Source organism: Lactuca saligna, chromosome 7, assembly GCF_052625555.1.
Source record: "Lactuca saligna cultivar CGN05327 chromosome 7, ASM5262555v1, whole genome shotgun sequence".
NCBI lineage: Eukaryota > Viridiplantae > Streptophyta > Magnoliopsida > Asterales > Asteraceae > Lactuca > Lactuca saligna.
In genome coordinates this window covers 26,585,600-26,605,316 of record NC_136423.1, presented here as the reverse complement: position 1 = coordinate 26,605,316, position 19,717 = coordinate 26,585,600, and the positions used below count along the sequence as shown (strand labels likewise).

Here is a 19,717-nt window from a genome sequence, read left to right as displayed (position 1 = left end):
ATCTAGAGTCGATTTTCAGGTGCTTCTGTTTGATCTGATGTATATGAAGGCAGTGAAATGTTTAGGGAATGACATGTGTGCTTGTGCTGACTTTGCCAAACTGACTGTCTGGCACGTGTCGGCAATATGAACTATTCTTTCTTTCTAAAAACAATCGGTTGTATCATATACACGATTACCCAAAGTGAAAGTGAAGGGCAATGAAAAACTGAACATGTTTCTTTATTTTTTATATTTTATTTCTATATAATAATGATACTTAGAATTCATTAATTTATTATTATTTTGTTATTTTACAAAAAAATAAAAGATATTTCATATTTGATTTCTTATATAAAATATGTAGAATTCAAGCTTCACAAATTATATAGTCTATGCTTGTAATAATCAATAACATGGAGATATATTTTTTTTTATTTGTACAAAAAACAATTACACATTTTTTTTATGTAGTTATTTTTACTTTTATTCGTACGGTGTATGGTATCAACTATAATTGATATAAATTTTTTGTTATCAAATACTCAAATACACATATACCACAACTCATTCATGTATATAAGTATACATATATAAACATAAATTCATCACAAGTTAGTGAAAAATATAGACATTACAATGTTAAATCGTGAAATGAGTACTTGATCTCGAAGGTGCATATGACTTTATTAACGATATTAATAGTTATAAATTAGCGAAAATATAAATAATCATGTACAATAAAAGTGTGAAAAAAACGATATTTGGTGTCCGGAAAAAAAAAACGTAGCGAATATTTGCGATTTTTTATATGCATACATGTAGACACATACACACATAAATAAACCTACACATACACATTCATATACACACACATAAACATATGTACTTACATACACATTCAAATACACACATATGAATGCACATACATATACACATAAACATATACATACAAATTCAAATACACACATACACAAACATATACATACACACATACACATACACAAATACATTTACATACGCACCCACATACACGAATATATACATACATACACACACATACATACAAACATAAATACATACATACACATACAAATATACATATTTCTCTTAATTATAATCACCTTATTGATGTGTTAAACGTAGTTTTTTTTTTTTTAATTTAATCACCCGGTTACCCATTTGCCACATTGACATTTGTTGACCAGTTCCCCTAAATTAACTTTGAATTTTTCCAATTTGTTGACAAAACTTGGTACATCACCAATTGTGCTCTGTTTTAGTTCTTTAATTTGGAGAGTTCAATGAGGTTTCTTTGATGGCAGTGCATTTGACTAGCCCTCACTCCATCAAACCCTATTCATCGCAAAATCAAATCTCAAGGAAATTAGACCATGCTCTCGTTTGTCTCATTTGTCTAGCAAAAAAATGTGAAAGGAAAAGGGCCAAGGTGGATCAACGGCTTCAGAAGGGATGTTCGTCTTTGAAGTTGACTAGTAAGGTGGAGGATGGGACAGAAACCGATTTCCAGAGATTAAGCTTTTAAATCGACGTTGTAGAGACTGAAAATGATAGCAATAGTCCTAGGGCAATCCCAAGTGGGAGTAGTAACTTAGAGCCTGCAACTCCAACAAAATCAATAGAAAAGAGGGAAATAGAGTCTAAAAAGTCAAACCAGAAATCATTAGGCGATAAAATAGACACTGAAGATACATTCAATCCAGAAAAGAGTTTATCGGGTCGAACTTCAAAAAACAGCTCGGTATCTGGTAAATTAAGTGATGGAGTTAGCAGCATTACAATAACAAATGGGAGTAGTAAAATGAATGAAAGAATGGATCTTGTTGAGAGTGGTAAGAGCAGTATGTGTAGAGGAAGCACAAGCACCAATGTAAGTGATGAAAGCAGTTGTAGTGGTTTAAGCAGCAGCGTGAGCAAATCACATAAATCAAACGATTCAAGATGGGAAGCCATCCGGGCCGTTAGATAAAAGACGGGGTTTCTAGTGACCTCTAGATTGTTGCCTTCCTGTCCGAACAGCAGGAATACGAAGGGGAACGAGGCAAATCGGTGATGGGAAGGCTGCAAAGATTGACAAAAGGAGGTGGGGAGGTCAATTTCCGGTGACCTTCAACTTCGATTAGGCCATCATCATGGCCGATATGGTGTTTGAGGGTAGAAGCAGCTCACACATGGGTGTTTGTAGTGGTGTTGCTCGGCAGGAGGAAGAAGGGAGGGGCCCAAGTTTTGTGTATGTGGTACTCAAACCGGTTATAGCAAGTCAAGAGGACTAAAAGACAGGTAGACTACGAGTTTGTTCCCTTATTAAGTCACTTAAAAAAGTTAAGTGACTAAAAAAGTTAACCCTAAAAAGTTTATAGGGCATATATATCATTTTCCCAAAATTATAGGACTAACAATTTATAATGACCAGGGTTAATGTAGATAAAATTTATGTGGCATATTAGAGTTAAAAAGTGTGAAAACCACATGGATGGATCTTATATAAGGTCCATGGTAGCACATGGTGCCTTTTAAAATTTTCAAATTTAGTGTCTATCACAACGTAACTCATTAGTAATCTATCAGATTTTTGTGATGTGTAAATAAACCGAAGGAAAAAAAGATCGAACACGAAACTTTTTAAACAAACACACGCGCCTACTGTTATGGCGGACCACGAGCCACCCATGGTCACCACAATGGCAGTTGCATGTGTTTGTCTATATGAGGTCTGTGTTTGATCCATTTTTTTCTTCGGTGGAAATCTTATTTGATGGTCACAAAAATCTAGGTTTGGTTATCCAACCATGGGAACCAAGCTCGGCTTATCTAAAATTTCATTTTCACAATTTTGGAGCAAGTTTTCTTTATTTATTTTCTTGTTTGATGCAAATGTTTTTGAAATTCTTTTTGAATTTTGATTTTTGTAATGATTTTCATTCAATATTTTCTAACTCTATGTTCTTAAATGACTTTTGATAAAATTGACTATCAAAGTTTCGGTTTTCCATCGTCTGATCGTTAAATATCAAAATAAACTACTTTAAATCTTAAAGTCTCAAAATTGTCACTATATGATCATTGGGACAGGTTACAACATGTTGACGAAATTCTATGTCATGTACGAAAATTCTGGTCCACATACTTCATCCATGCAGTGTTGTTATGGCATCCACTTGGACCAACATTAATCAAACCTAGAAGTTCTAGTTACAATTTCTAGTAAATTGAAATAAAACAATAAACCTAGGTGGCCCATTATTCACAAAACATTATACGCTCTTCTTAGCCTTTATCTTCCAGACAACTTCATTCCATCCAACAATGTGTCTCGTTGGCGTCAATACTTGTAACCCCTTTGTCGTTCACCTCCGATGATGATGCTTAAAGTTGTACCTCATCTCCAGAGATGATGCTTGTACTCTCATTTTCGGTGATGCCTTTTGAAAACCGACCTGCCACCTCATCTAGTATGCCATCAATACGCCCTCGTCACAACCCCTCCACCTTGAAATTCTTACTTTCCCTCCAATGTTGGTAGCTTATATGCCTTGAAAATGCTTCCTTTCTTTCTCCATCACTACCTCTAAACACCATCTATCTCCTTATTGGAGTCCGATTGATCAACATGATCACCTCTCTACGACGTTGTCTTCTTTTGATCATCCTGAACTACAACGATTTATCATCATAACGATTAAAGTTCTTGAGATTCAGTTCAAGCAATATTCATCATTATAGTGAAAGCAATTACGATTTATGAATTTTTTGGTTTATATTTGATATATCTTCAAATTGTTTCCAATATGTTTTCTTTTGGTTATCTTTTGCTTACCTTCAAATTGTGTTTTTATAAGTTTTGATATTCAATGGAAGTAGTTTTTATTGTTTATTAATCCAATTTTGTTATCTGATGATGATATGGGAGGATGTGGAGTTAGGAAAAATGAAAAGAAAAGAAAATTAATTAAAGTAGTGGTTGTGGGTTTTTGTGACATGGATAGTCCACGTAAGAAGATGATATGGATTTTGCAATGCTAGAAGCGGGAAAAATGTAAATATAAGGCTATAAGGGGGAAATGGTAGCAAAAATGAGATGTCAATTGCTTAATTGTCACGATTTGAACTTAGATGCCTAAATGATAATGTTTTTGTAACTTCGATGATCATTTAATTTAAAATTCCTTTATTAAAATTTGGTCTTTTCTCAAAAAATCAATTTTATATCTTTATACAACTTCTTTTATATCCTTTTTACAAGTTTTATACTCTTTATGAGAATTTTTTTCACAATATTAATAGTTTTAAAAAATATGTTAATAAATTTACCTTTTTTAAGCAACGCCTTTCTTCGTGGGTTCTTAAATAAAGAGGTATAAGGATTCTTATAGGCCTTATTATGTACGCAAACTCTAGAAGGTAATCTATGATCTTAAATAGTCCATTCGTACCTAGTTTTCCTATATTATGTATGCAAACTCCAGAAGGCGATCTATGATCTTAAATAGTCCCATCGTACATAGATTTCCTACATCAAGTTGGTTTTAATTTCATTCTTACAATCCTGACACATCTCTCTTTTTATTTTATCATGGGGACATTACTATCAACATGCTTATTTATATAAATGATGTTGATCAGTTGGTACGTAACTTATCTTCCTTCTTTTTGATCAAGGATCTTCGACGGCTAAATTACTTCTTGGGATTGAAGCCATCTACAATTCATGGGGAATCGCCTTGCTGCAAGATAAATATGCATATGATCTCCTTTGTCATGCTTACATGGAGAAATGTAAGAGCATTTCAACCCCATGTTTGTTATAGACAAGACAAGCTTGCTCGAGATTATGGGAAGGGTTTTAATGATGATGACGCTTTCATAATAGAAGCATGGTTAGCGACCTGTGATATCTTATGTTAGCATGGCCATATTTTTACTTTGTTGTTAAAAAGGAATGTCGATGTATTTCAAAACCCATTGATATTCATTGTGGTGGTTAAGTGCATCTTAAGATAAATAAAGGGTACGATAACTACATGGCTTCACACTCAAACATCCAACTCTAAATTTTTAGTGTGTTTACAAATGTTGATTAGGCAGGATGTATGGATATTTGCAGTTCTATAGGAGGATTTATAGTGCTTCTAGGTCCAAATATGATTTCATGGAGTTCATGCAAGTAGCTCAGTGTGTTCCGATCAAGCACAAAGGCAAAATGTAAAGCTTTAGCTAATGGTACAACCAAAGCAATGTGGGTGAAATATTTGCTCATTGAATTAAGAGTATTTATGTGCAATCTATTGAAGAAAAGGGATAATATCATTTCCTAATTTAAGATTGATTTTATTTCCTTTTGTTCATTCACTGTAATTGTATTTTACCATTATAACTATTTGTCAAATATTAGTACGAATCGGTTTTTACCACTCATATGGTATCGGCCTAACAAATCCAATTTTTTCTCAACCCTACCCATGTCTCCCTTTTTCTTCTTCTTCTTCTTCTTCTTCTTCTTCTTCCTCCCCTGATATCGATCTCCATGGCTGCTGAAATAAGACTCTCTATGACCACTCTTCTATTATCATCTTCCAATTATCTCTCATGGAAGAATAAAGTTTATCTACTCTTTTCTCATCAAAAACTTCTATCTCACATCGACAGTTATTCTTCTCCCCACTCTCAAACCCTCACCATCGAAGGAAATGAGTCTTCTAACCCTGCTTATATCTCCTAGCTTGAAAAAGACCAAATTGTCATGTGTCTTTTCCAATCCTCCTTAACAGAGGAAGCCATGGACGAATACATTGGAGTTCAAGCCTCTCGAGACCTCTGGATAACTCTCTAACGAGCATACATCCACCAGTTCGCTGAACGTACCCATAATTTGCGTGATTCTTTGCATTAGTTGAAGAAAGGTAACTCATCTGTATCTAACTATGCAAAGAAATTTAAATCTCTCTGTGTGATCATCTGCAAGCAATTGGCTATCCTGTTGCTCCCGTGGACAAAACTCACTGGTTTCTATATGGTCTTGGTCTCGCTTTTGAAACATTCTCCACTGCACAACGGGCTGTTTACCCACCACCCTCCTTCATCGATTTTGTTTCTAGGGCCGAAGGAAATGAGATCTTCTTGGTTTCTCTTCATAGATTTGCCCCACCTATCGCTGCCTTTAATGTTCAACACCAATCCTCTAGAGGATATGGATATGGTTCTAGAGGTCGTGCATGGTCGAGGTTTCTCCGGTGGATGAGGACGTGGTCACCGTTCTCCCCACTGCTAGTTATGCAAAACCGAAGGCCATTATGCATCCGCCTGTCACAAACTTTCCACATTTCAACAACAGACTTCCTCTGATATCGATGCTAATCTTGTCCGGGTCTTCAAATCCACTTGTAATATTTTTGATCAATCTCCCGATCGGTATGTTGACTTTGGAGCAACGACTCATATGGCTCCCACAACATCTCATCTAGATCACACACAACCATATACATTCCATTACAGGGTTGTTTTCAGTAATGGTAATGTTTTCCCTATTTCTCATATTTGAACTACTCATATTTCTCCTAATATTCCTTTAAAAAATATTCTTGTAGTTCCACATCTTTCCAAGAAACTGCTTTCTATGAGTCAACTAACAAATGATTACCCAATTCATGTCTTGTTCTCTCGCATCTTTTTCTATCTTGTGGATCGAATGAAAAAGAAAGTAATGGGTCAAGGAAGACATGAGCGTGGGCTTTACATTCTCAACCCAATATTTCAAGCACTTTTGACTACCACCTCCAAGCTACAAGCATCTTTTGAATTATGGCATATTAGACTAGGTCATGCAAATTATAATACTATTTCTGTTTTGAATAAGACTGGATATCAGTCACTTCTATTTTACCTAAACCAGGTGTTTGCTCTACTTGTCAAATTTCTAAATAACATCGGTTACCTTTTGTGTCAAATTTCTAAATAACATCGGTTACCTTTTGTTCTACTTGTCAAATTTCTAAATAACATTGGCATTTGTCCAAACTCAATTTTCCACCAAACTCAAAAAATTTCAAAGCGATGGTGGTGGTGAATTTATCAATCATCAAGTTCAAGCCTTATTTAATGAGAATGATACTCATCATCAAATTTGCTGTCCTTACATGCCTTAGCAAAACAGTAAAGTTGAACGAAAGCATCGACATGTTACTGAAATTGGCCTTGCTATGTTATTTGCTGCTCATATTCATGCATCCTTTTAGGTTGACGCCTTTGCTTTCGCCACCTATGTTATCAATTGCTTACCATCAAGGGCCCTCAACAACAAATCTCCATTTGAGCTTCTTCATGGAGTTCTACCAAACTATAGTAATTTACAGGATTTTAGGTGTCTAGTCTATCCTTATTTGAAAGATTATCCTGATCATAAACTTGCACAAGAAGTATTTCGTGTGTTTTTCTTGGCTATGATACAAGTTACAAAGGATATCGTTGCATAAATCCTACAACTTCACGAATATTTATCACTCGCAATGCAACTTTTGATGAGGTTTGTTTTCCTTACTCATCCATCGGCACCTTTTCGACACTTGATCAACTTTCAACCACTACCTATACTGAAGTTTTACCATCCATGCCTTCCGTTCCTCTTGTCAACTCGTCACTTTCAAAAAACCCACCAATTCGCCATGTTCAGTTTGTGTTGACTCTCCGCCTCATCAGCTTCCATTTCCTGACCTACCGGCCCAACTTGAGGAAGCCCATCATGAAGAAGCCCATTGTGATGATGAACCTCCACTCATGCCTCAACATCAACCTGAGGAGGCCCACATCCCTAAGGTCATTATACCCAATGCCAATATTTTACCTACACATTCCATGCAAACCCGTTCCAAAGCTAGGATTTTTCATCCCAAATATTGTGCAGACATCTACATTCTTAATAAATCTAATTTGCATCATGCCCTTTTCCTAGCTAAAGAACCACACGGTTTTAAAACAGCCTCCAAAGATCCCTCGTGGTTTTAAGCAATGCATGATGAAATTCAAGCAATTCCTAATCAGCAAACTTGGGATCTAGTCCCACGGCCATCACCCTCTAATGTTGCCGGTTTAAAATGGGTTTTTCATACCAAGTATAAAGCTGATGGAACGGTTGATCGTTTAAAAGCACGACTTGTTGCTTAAGGTTTTAATCAAATATTGGGGTTTGATTTTTCTCATACGTTTAGTCTGGTAGTTAAAGCCTCCACTGTACGTATTGTCTTATTTATTGCGGTTACACGCAAATGACGTCTTCATTAACTTGATGTTAAAAATGTTTCTTAAATAAGTTCCTAAATGAAATTGTCTACATGGAGCAACCTCCGGGTTTTATAAATTCGACATTTCCCAATCATGTTTGTTGTCTTAAAAAAGCTTTATATGGCTTAAAACAAGCACCTCGTGCTTGGTTTCAAAGATTAAGCACATTTCATCTACAACAAGGATTTCAGTGCAGCCAATCTAATACATCACTTTTTGTATTTCACAAAATCTCATGTATTTTAGACTTGCTTGTTTATGTAGATGATATCATTCTCATCGGTAATGATGAGTCCTCTATTGGAAAATTTATCACTTGTCTTCATGCCGGATTCTCCATTAAAGACATGGGTTCTCTCAGCTATTTTTTGGGCCTTGAAGTTTCTTACGCTGAAACTAGTTTATTTCTAAACCAATCCAAGTATGCTCATAATATTCTCATACGTGCTAAATTATTAGACTTAAAACATCTGGCCACTCCATTGAGTACGAATGATTTTTTGTTTCTACTGGCACTTCTTATCCCGATCCCACTCATTACCACTCTTTAGTTGGAGCGTTGCAGTATTTAACGATTACAAGACCTGATCTTTCATATGTTGTAAATCAAGCCAGCTAATTTTTAGATGCTCAAACTATTCATCATTTTCAGATGGTGAAACGTATTTTACGTTATGTTAAGGGTACTCTTACTTATGGTCTTACCTTTTCAAATGTACTTAAGGGATCCTTAATTGGCTATCTAGATGCTGATTGTGATAGATGTATTAAAACTCAATGTTCTATGTATGGTTACTCACTTTTTTGGGAGGTAATCTTGTTTCATGGAGTGCTAAGAAACAACCAACGGTTTCTCGATCAAGTTGTGAATCTGAATAACGTACTATGGCCAACATTGCTGTTGAGCTTATTTGGGTCACTCATCTTCTCCATGATTTACATGCTTTACCACTGGGACGTCCTACCTTATTATGTGATAACCTCAGTACTGTCTTTCTAAGCCAAAACTCTATTTCTCACAAACGTGCAAAATATATTGATATGGACTATCATTTTGTTCGAGAATTAGTTTCTTCTAGAAAACTTCATACAAAATTTGTTCCTACCAAGCTCTAGGTGGCTGACATCTTTACTAAACCACTCCTAAGATCTCAATTTCAAGAATTTCGAGATATATTGCATGTGTCATCTGTACTAGTTCGCTTAAGGGGGGTATTGACGAAAAGGTATAATATCATTTCCTAATTTAAGATTGATTTTATTTCTTTTTGTTCATTCAGTGTAATTGTATTTATACCATTGTAATTCTTTGTGAAAGATTAATAAGAATCGCTTTTTACCTCTCATACAATCCACAGTCTTATATATGATGTTATAATCTAGGAGCTACCTATTAATCGCTAATCCAATGTTCCATGCAAAACGGAGTACATAGATGTGGACTTTCATTTTGTTAGAGAGAATATGTAATGGGTACTCTTAATGTTTGGTTGATATCCTCTAATCTAATTTACAAACCCAACAACTCGCAACATGCTAGATCGGCTAAGATACAATCTAAACCTTGTCATGGCTAAGATTCAGTTGGAATGTAAGCATGGTACTTAATTAGAGATAATATAGCTTAATTCAAATAATAGTTTATTGTATAGAAAAGATCCTAGTACTTAGTATCTAGTGTAATCATGATATCCTGTACACGGTATCTATATAAATGAGCATGAAAACCACAGGGTATTTTGAGGCAAGTTATAATTGTTTTCTCTAGCTAGAATAGGTTTTGAGATGTCCATGAAGTTCGAATTAGGGCAACTCTTACACACACATGTGACCCTTGTTAAGTAAAAGCTGATTAAAGAACATTAGCAAAACAAGAAGATGAGGGAAGGAAGAAATTAATCAAAAGATGAAAAAAAGTTATTTATGTTCCATGTAAGATCTTTAAATAGAAGGAAGAACGAACAGACCAAAACGTCCTTGTATGCAAGGCATGTGAATGAACTTAATAAGCTAATAGATCTAAATGCAGTTTTCAGTGGAGGGACAAATCAGAATGAAACTCTGAAATAAAACCTTCAATAGAAAAAGATACCTTTAAGGATGAAAATCAAAGAAAATAACAAACCACAAGTACTATTTTGCAGGTTACTCTAAATATAAATACACACCATCCCAATGACTTTAAACTTACACGTAAAAGGAAATTATACAACTTAATATCAGAAAACAAATAAAAGAAAATGAAGAAGCTCAAACTTAATTAGAACCCTATAGTTTAGAGATCTTTGAATTCACATATTAATCATAACGCCTACATTGATGGCTTTAGTGTCCTCAACTGATGTACCTCATGATCATGCTCATGCTCAGCATCAAGACTCTGTGGTCTATACTTGTACCTCATTGCAACAAATAGATACACTACGAAATTGATCAAACTCAATATAGAAAGAAGCCAGTAGAACAGTTCCAAATGATTCCTATTTATGTTATTCCCAGCCAACCAGCCTCCACTTTTTGTCCCCGCTTTAGTCGCGTGGTTAACAATCTTCACCATGATACTACTCATGAAATACCCGATTGCCATTGAGCTCCAAAGAAAGCAAGAAGAGATGGATTTGATAGACTTTGGTGCTTGAGAGTAGAAAAACTCAAGTAGTCCCACATACGTGAACATATCAGCTATACCAAAAACAAAATATTGGAATGATAACCAGAATACACTAATGGGTAGTGGTTGAAGCACAGGAATTGCATCCAGCATGTTGTGATCTTTAGCTATGTCTTTCCGTTTCACTTCCATGATCCCTGCGATTGCCATGGATACTGAAGAGAGGATGAGACCCACTCCTACTCTTTGCAAGTAAGTTATGCCTGTGGGGATTCCAGTAAATTTGCGTAGTAATGGTACAATGATTTTGTCATAAATTGGAATTAAAACAACTAGGAATGCCACAGGAATAATTGGGAGCGATGCTGGTGGCATATTAAACGATTTTGTGAGCTTGATGTCCATGGTGACTCCTTGTTGAACTGAGAACGTTTGGAGTTGGGCTAAGCAAAGAGTCATAATAATGCTACACAAGAAAACTGGAATCATTGCTAGTAAGATTTTCGCATTTTCAACTTGTGTAACTCTGCAAAGTTTCCATGGACTTGAACCTATGTTGTCAGATCGGATCGCTGCTTTATCTAGCCACCTACATAATGAAAACCACGAAGTCATTTAGCTGAAAATCTACAAAACCAGCGATCAAAACAAAATTGAAATTAGATACAAATTAAACTTAACCTGTAAACATCTCTGTGAGGTAAGAATTCCTCATGAAGACCAGCTTCTTTGTCCATTGGGATTTCATATAGTTCAGAAGGATCTTCAGGAAGTTGGAGGTTACTATTTCTAATGGCTGCTACATAAACCTGAAAAGTAAAACAAGCTTAGGGTTAATCCTATACAAATAACACACGAATATAAGAGTCACAATGAATCCTCATAAAGTTCCTAACAAACCTGTATGATTTCAGTAATGGCACTGCTTCCTTGTACAACATATATACGATACCACGGTAATCCACAAATCAAGATGATCCCACCCACAAACATGGCAATCATAGAAAGCCCGAATCCATAGTCAAAACCTTTGTTGTCTTGAACCCAAACAAAGCAAGTTAAGCTAACTGAACCCCCTAATACAATAGCTAGAAGCAACCAATTAAAGAAGGTTGACATCGTTGTAGCTTCTTTGGGGTCTTTTTCTTCAAACTGGTCTGCGCCATGCGATGGCAATGCTGCTTTGACACCCGCAGCACCAACAGCCATCAGGTAGATCGCAGAGAACAGCATCACAGCGTTTCCTCCGCTAAGTTTCTCACAGTTTGACGTTGGGAGAAAGATGTTGCAAAGGGGTGGTTGAAATTTTGGATAGTGAGCTTGTAAAGTCAGGAGTGCAAGTCCCTAATCATTGATCAAGAAAACTAATTCATCAGTACATGAAATGTTTCTCGTATGTCTTTGATTTTCTATGATTGTGTATTGTATGCATGCTTCATTACCAGAAATTCTACAAATGCTGCGATAAGAACAGTTCTGAATCGACCAATATAAGCATCAGCAAAAACAGCCATGAGGATGGAAAGAATATAACCAGTTCCCATGTAGTTGGTAAGGTGGTTTGCTGCGTCGGCTATGTCATAATGCATCACCGAATTGAAATATGTCACCAAGTTCACTGCCAATGCGAAAGTTGCCATGTTTTCAAACCCAAATGTTGCTGGAAGACAATTTCATGCATTAGTAACAACTTTATATATATACGTACACGTTTACAATACAAGAATTTAATTTACCTAATATGGCAAACGCAGCTCGCATTCCTCCATGGTTGTTCTTTGTAGCAGTTCTTCCTTTCCAGTCTACTTTACCTTCAATGAGCACATCTTTTTCCTGAAAAGTTTAAAGTAAATGAACACATACGGATTAGAATGCATTGAAAATATGAAAATATATAAACAAGAAAGTATATCTGAAAATTACAGTGTCCATGACAACTAGGGTTCTTGGGTTCCTGATCAGACTTTTACAAGAGAGAATCAGAAGTTATGAGAATGGTGGAAGAACAGTTTTGGACCGTATATATATAGAATATGTATGTTGTGATGCTTCCTTCTATAAAAATCTGAGTGGCAAGGGCATCGAGGTAATTAACTAACTTATTTCATGTTTTTATTTTTCAGTAAACAATGTTATAATGTTTGACAGACACTAATTAATTTGTTATGAAAATACAAATAGAGTAAAACAATTGACCTATTCATGATATGACGCGTGAGAAAACATACAAACTTCAAAGTTCAAAAGGTTAACTTTTAACTTAGGTCTCCGATCCAAGTGTACAAGATTTTTACCATTTTTATTTTGTTTTCAGTGCACAGTATTTGAAAATCAAGATTTTCTTTATATAATCTCATGTCATCTTTAGTTAGGAAAATTCTGTTTTTTAATAATGATTTTGATTTTGATTTTGATTTTCGAGGGTTTTCCATTTTACCAAATGACATGTATACATCTAGATTCAACAATATATTCATTAATTAATTCCGTGAAAATGTATAGCTTTTATTATCTACTAGAACGCATATATCAATTAATGTTCATTCCACATTAATTATTAGTTATTATATAAAACCCAAAACTAACAGCCAACGAATAACACTTTCAAGAATGATTCCATGATCATATGTGATGCCGTCACATCGTCCCAGTTTTTCCCTTAATCATTCAGGCATTTAAATATTGCAAGAAAGCAGTTCGGCCGACTTGCAGAAAGCAACTGAGAGGTTCCAAACAAGGAGGCAAGAACATTTAAAGGATATCAACAGCTTCGCTAATCTTGTTCACATTGGTCATCATTTGTTTGTATTTTAGGGTGCTTCCCTTTGGAGTAGTGATAAACATTTGGGTTTAAACTAACCCAGATTATTCTATTCTTCTTCTTGATTCAAGTTATTAAGGCCTGTTATTTAAGTGACGCTGCATGAAAGCGAGCATGGCAAGTTGCTTTCATGTCATGTTTCATTTGTTTAAAGACGCAAAAACAGTACCATGTTGAATATAAGATAGTTTACTACATCCAATTTGTTTTATTCTTATTGGTTTAAGCGTTATTGTGTTATTCTATCATAATTGTTTTCAGGGCAGTGATTTGCAGTGTTTTAAAAACCGGTTCGAACCGATCTGTTGAACCTGTCGGATCAAGAACTAGGGATGAGAGCAATTCAACAACGACCGGTTTTATGCTAAGTTCGACTTTGGTTTCTTCAAAAATCAATCGATGTGATAAAACCAATAAAAAAACATTTGAACCGGTTTATTCGACATGGGTTGTTGGAATTCACTTAGCTCATTTAAAAAAATAGTCTATTTCCAAAGAAAATTGAGTTATCTGGAGTGTACACAATTTGAAGACCTAAGCACACCACTACAGATGTAGATAGGTGGTTGAACCCACCGTCGAATTGGTTGAACGGGGAATCGATCATTAGATTGATAACTAAAAAACCAGTTTTTAAAACATTGTTGATTTGTAATTGTTAGGAATAAATCAAACATAAATAAAAACACAATATTTAACATGTTTCGGTCATTGTGACATATGTCACACAAAAGGAGCGAGTATTATATATAATACATGAGCTTGAAAATGATAATATCATTGAAACCCTACCTATATATCGGTAGTAATATATAGGCAAAGTACAAATGTAAACCCTAAATAGAATCGGGCTACACATAACAACAAAGATTTATACCTTAACCTACTCCAATGCTTATTCCATTGTTATTCAGTGTTGGGTTTAGTTCTGTTCTTCATTTTTTAAATCATATTTAGAATTAATCACTACCTCAATATTTTGGTTAAGCTAGGTTACAAATGTTTTTGGTATTTTTTGTAATATTGATGAGTAATATAAGATAGTTTTTCTCATGTGTTTGACCCGAAGATGACAAAATAGTCCAAAACTAAAATTGGTCCTTGCCTAAACTCAAAACTAAACCTTAAAAAATTGGATAGGACAGGTTGGTAGTCCGGTCCTTAAACAATCATATTTCCAATTCAAAGATTGGTTTAAAATCGGATTGAAATTAGTTCTAAAATGAAACATGTTAAAAGCTAAAACTATTTTAAAGCTTGACTGAAATTAGTCTTAAATGCAGCTTTATTCTTATTTTATATATTAATATAATAGATTAATAACACATCGTATCATTCTTCTCTCTTTTTTGGTAAGCATACAAAACTAGATGAAGGTCACTCGTATTATTGACGTGGCTTTCAATGGTCAGGATTGGTTTGAACCGAGTCTACATGTCGATGTTAAATTAGTTTGTGATAGTATTCACTGATGATATTCTAGTCTACTCTAAGACCAAGGAGCAGCACAATGAGTACTCGTGAGAGGTGTTGGAGACCCTGAGGAGGGAGAGGCTTTATGCCATGTTTTCCAAATGTGAGTTATGGTTGTGAAAGTTGTAGTTTCTAGGGCACATCGTCAACCAAAAGGGTATCTTGGTCGATCCAGCCAAGATCGAGGCCGTGATGCGATGGGAGACTCTGAGGACCCTATTTGAGATACAGAGTCTCCTAGGTCTTATAAGGTATCATCAGAGATCCATCTAGGATTTCTCCAAGATTGCAATGCCTTTGACCCGCTTGACAAAGAAGAATGTGACTTTTTGGTAAGGGCCTAATCAACAGTTGGCTTTTAAGACTCTAAGGCAGCGATTGTGTGAGGCCCCGATTCTTGCAATTCCTGAGGGTTTGGATGATTTCGTGGTAACTGTGACGCCTTGATTTCGTGATTGGGAATTGTTCTTATTTTGAGGGGTCACATGATTTCTTACGGTTCGAGGCAGTTAAATCCTCATGAGGTGAATTGTCCTACTTATGATTTAGAGTTGGGGGTAGTGGTTTTCACCCGAAAGATTTGGAGTCACTACCTGTATGGGGTTTTGTTTACTGTTTACACTGACCACAAAAGTTTGAGATATTTTAGGGATCAACCGAATTATAACATGTGACAGAGGTGGTGGCTAGATGTGGTAAATGATTATGATTCTGAGATCCTGTACCACCCTTCGAAGGCCAATGTAGTGGCCGATGCTTTGAGCCACAAAGTCATGAGTTCTTCAAACATGAAGATCTGCTGGAGGATGGTTGTCACTTCGCCTTTGTTGGATTTGATCAAGGAGACTTAGGTAGAGGGGTCAAAAAAGGATAATTGGAGGGCCGAGCGGATCAGGAGGCAAATTCCCTTATTTGTTAGAGACAGTCGGGGGTTGTTGATCCAGTGTGGTAGAATCTTGGTTCTGGCAGCAGGTGGGGTGAGACAGACAGCTATGGAGGAGGCACATAATGTTAGATTAAGTGTCTAAGATCATACCTATAATTGGTATATACTTGAATCCATTGTAGCATAGTCCTTTTGGGTTGCCCTCAAGACTAGCAATTGGGAATGATGATTTAGGAGAAAGAGGTTGATTTATTAATTTGATTAATAAATTGAAATAAGTTATTTATTAATATAATATGAGAATACTATATTAATTAGAAACTGTAATATTTAATTAGTATTTAATCAAAAATTAATTAGAATTAATTTTTGGATTAAAAGAATTAATTAAAAGTGTAGGGATTGAATTGTAATTGTTAAATAGTTGAGCAAGAGGCAATCTAGAAGCCTCCATAGGCTATGGACGGTTTCTAAGGCCTTAGGGTTTCTAGAATACTATCTTATGGATAATCAGGAAAGTGGATAATTACCCAGTTTAAGATAATCTTGGATTTGAGCTTATTTAGAGTTTCATGATTGCACTATAAATAGGGTTGATACCCTATGAATTTCGGCCACTTGTTCTTGAAGAGTACCAACCGAAAATTTTCCTTTTCTCTCCCTCTCCATAATCTTCTTCAATTTCTAGTGTTGGGTGTGAGCCATTAGAGGCGTGACAATTGTGACGTTTGTTCTCAAAGTCTCAACAACACTAAAGGATTTGGATTTTTATTACTATATAACAATCCAATGTACGTTTTGTAACCCTTATTATGTAATTTTGATTACATATGAAACATCCCAAAAATGCAGTCTAAAATTTTCATTTTAAATCATCAAGAAAACCATAGTCATCAAACATCATATAAAAATCATAAGTTATGTATCTCAAACTATCATAAACATCTGTCAAATATATCAAAGTATAAATATCTCAGGCTAAATAAATGGTGTGTGCACTGCAATCATCCTAAGATCTTCCCCTTGCTATCGAAAGTAGTTGTAACCAAAACTGAAAACTTTAAGCATGAAGCTTAGTGAGTCTCCCCAAACTACCACATACCATACACATAATCACATAAACTGGGCCCCCCGCCTCTTCCTCGGGCCCCGCTCGGCATCAAACAGTGTCCCGCATCAGGCCCCGCCTGGCATTGATCCCCGCTCGGTATACAGATCTGTTTCTACCAGGCCCCGCCTATCTCTCGGCCCCACCCGCTATACACATACAAACAATAACATATAATCATGCTAGTACATAAAGATTCATACACAGTACTATATATATATATATATATATATATATATATATATATATATATATATATATATATATATATATATATATATATATATATACTAGTTTATAACCCGTGAGAACCACGATTAGAAAATTAATTAAACTTTCTAACTAAAAACTTAAAACTATTAATTAATAATTTTAAATAACTTATTAATTAAAAGATATTTTTTAGTTTTATATAAAATTATAAGCGTTGATTCAAATAAATACGTAAAATATATCATCTTATAATTTGTATAAATTTTATTTTATTATAATTGGTACAAATTTTGTTTTATTTTTATTCTAATATTATTAATTTAATGTAATTAAAATGTGATTTAAATTTTGAATTTTGAAATTTGAAATGGAGAATTAATAGATTGACAAGTGTCATGATTTTAATTACAAGTGTTAATGGATTGACAGGTGTCATGATATTAATTACAATATCTAACATGGTGACACATGGCAAAAAAACTACTCTTTTATTATAAGTAGACATGCATTCCTTCATCGGGTACCACCCGACATCGAACCGTAGTTCGAAAGCATACGTATAAACATTCCTCGAGACTCGCCTAACATCAGACCGAAATCTAGAATCATACAAACATTCCTCGGGATTTCCCCAGAATCAGACCGAAGTCCGGAAACATATAAAACAAGTACATGCATGATTCACGAAGACATCAAGCATACAAACATTCTTCGGGCACCGCCCGATATCGGATTGGAATCCAGAAACATAACAACCTACACCGAGCATTGCCCAATATCGGACCTTAGTCCGGAACATACTATCATATATAAATGGGCTGACATTGGTTCCTTCGACCCGTTCCTACTAGAGAAAACTCACCTCACAAGCTGACTGCAGAATCCCATAGATAAACCTTTGGCTACTAGTTGGCAGATCCCTGAACTACTGATCTCTTGACTCCCCGAGTTACTGATCATCATACAAATTAGATAAGCCTAATCCCTTCACATGTACCTCAACCTAAGGCCCAAAACCATAATATGAAAGGCCCAATACTAAGTAGACTTCCCAAGCCCGCTAGTGGCCCAATTGGCTAAATTGGGCGTAACCCCTCTAATGGGCCTTACCCTGAAGCCCAACATATTCTTAGCCCAAAATATCTAACTTCTGATGGCCCATTAAGGCGCCCAATCCGAGGACCAAAAGACGTAAAGCCCAAAACCTGAGAGTATGCAGGGCATACTACTCTATACGCTAAGCGTACATGCTATATGGCTTGTTCGTTGTGTGAAATGGATTGTACGCCTAGCTTACTACCCTGTTAAGCCATATTCTTGAAAACTACTTAATCTTTTAAGGCCTTAAGTCCAAATTACAGATTTGAGTTCATTAACATGTCTTAACTCAAAAAGTCGATTACTTGGTGGCTTGTAACCCACCAAATGGACCCAAACTGGAAATATGACAACTAACTTCCATGGAAATGGCTAGAACTCATGCATAACCACAAATGGACCTCAAAGATCGAAACTTTATTATTATTGGGACTCATAGAGCACTAAGGGTGGCAACCCTAAGCCAAGATATAAAGTTGAACCATAATAATCCATACTTGGGACCTAAAAGGTCTAAAATTCATGAGGCAAGTTGAAAGCTTTTTACCTCAAATGAGTGCCAAATAGTGGTAATATTTTGGATCCTTGAGCTCAAGTTACTCAAGTTCTTTTTCTTCAACTTTTTCTTTCTCCTTTCAAACTTCTAAACGCCATAATGATCTTCACAAGGCCAAAAACACACAATGATGGGAAATGAAAGGCCATCTAGGGTTTCTGAGGTTGAAGGGCTGGTAAGCAGGCTAGGGTTTGAGTCATAATGTTCTTTATATAGTGCTTAACCCTAAAAATTAGGGTTTAGGGACTCTGAACGTATGTTGGGCGTACGCCTCCAGCATCCGCGTCTATTTACTCCTCTATGCTCGGCGTACCCCCAATTTACGCTAGGCGTACTTCCACGCTGGCCACCTTGCATGCACGGTCTCTTCTTGCCACTTTTCTCCATTAGGGACCAATATTGCCATCAAAGTGTCATATCTTCCTCATCCGAGGTTCGTTCCCGACGAACCTTATATCCATGGAAAGGTAGCGAGAAGCCCTACAACATACCCAAGCCTTAAAGCCTTCCGAATAAAACCCAAATTCATAAAGAGCTCGAACTACCACTTTACCTATATATTATTTGGCTCCAAGACACAACCCAAATCTCGAATCTCCACGATAACATTATCCTTACCTAAATGGGTCTAGATTTCTCTTTTCCAAAGGCCTTAAGCCTTATGATAACCTATCCTC

At 35.7% G+C, this 19,717-nt stretch overlaps 1 protein-coding gene across 1 annotated transcript; it reads right to left on the bottom strand.

Moving 5' to 3' along the window:
* Positions 1-10,473: 10,473 nt before the first annotated feature.
* Positions 10,474-12,817, bottom strand: LOC145006761 (protein NRT1/ PTR FAMILY 4.5-like). The gene is made up of 6 exons (XM_078965816.1): positions 12,809-12,817; positions 12,622-12,718; positions 12,328-12,545; positions 11,786-12,229; positions 11,567-11,694; positions 10,474-11,474 (listed from the first exon to the last, which is right to left on the bottom strand). Exons 1-6 carry the CDS (start codon positions 12,815-12,817, stop codon positions 10,586-10,588), a joined length of 1,785 nt encoding a protein of 594 aa, XP_078821942.1. The 3' UTR covers positions 10,474-10,585.
* Positions 12,818-19,717: the final 6,900 nt, after the last annotated feature.

Coding starts and splice junctions, on each gene's coding strand:
- LOC145006761 (XM_078965816.1), bottom strand. Junction 12,546..12,621: donor AGCTGCGTTTGCCATATTAG/GTAAATTAAATT, acceptor ATTGTCTTCCAG/CAACATTTGGGTTTGAAAAC. Junction 11,475..11,566: donor CCTCACAGAGATGTTTACAG/GTTAAGTTTAAT, acceptor TTCATTATGTAG/GTGGCTAGATAAAGCAGCGA.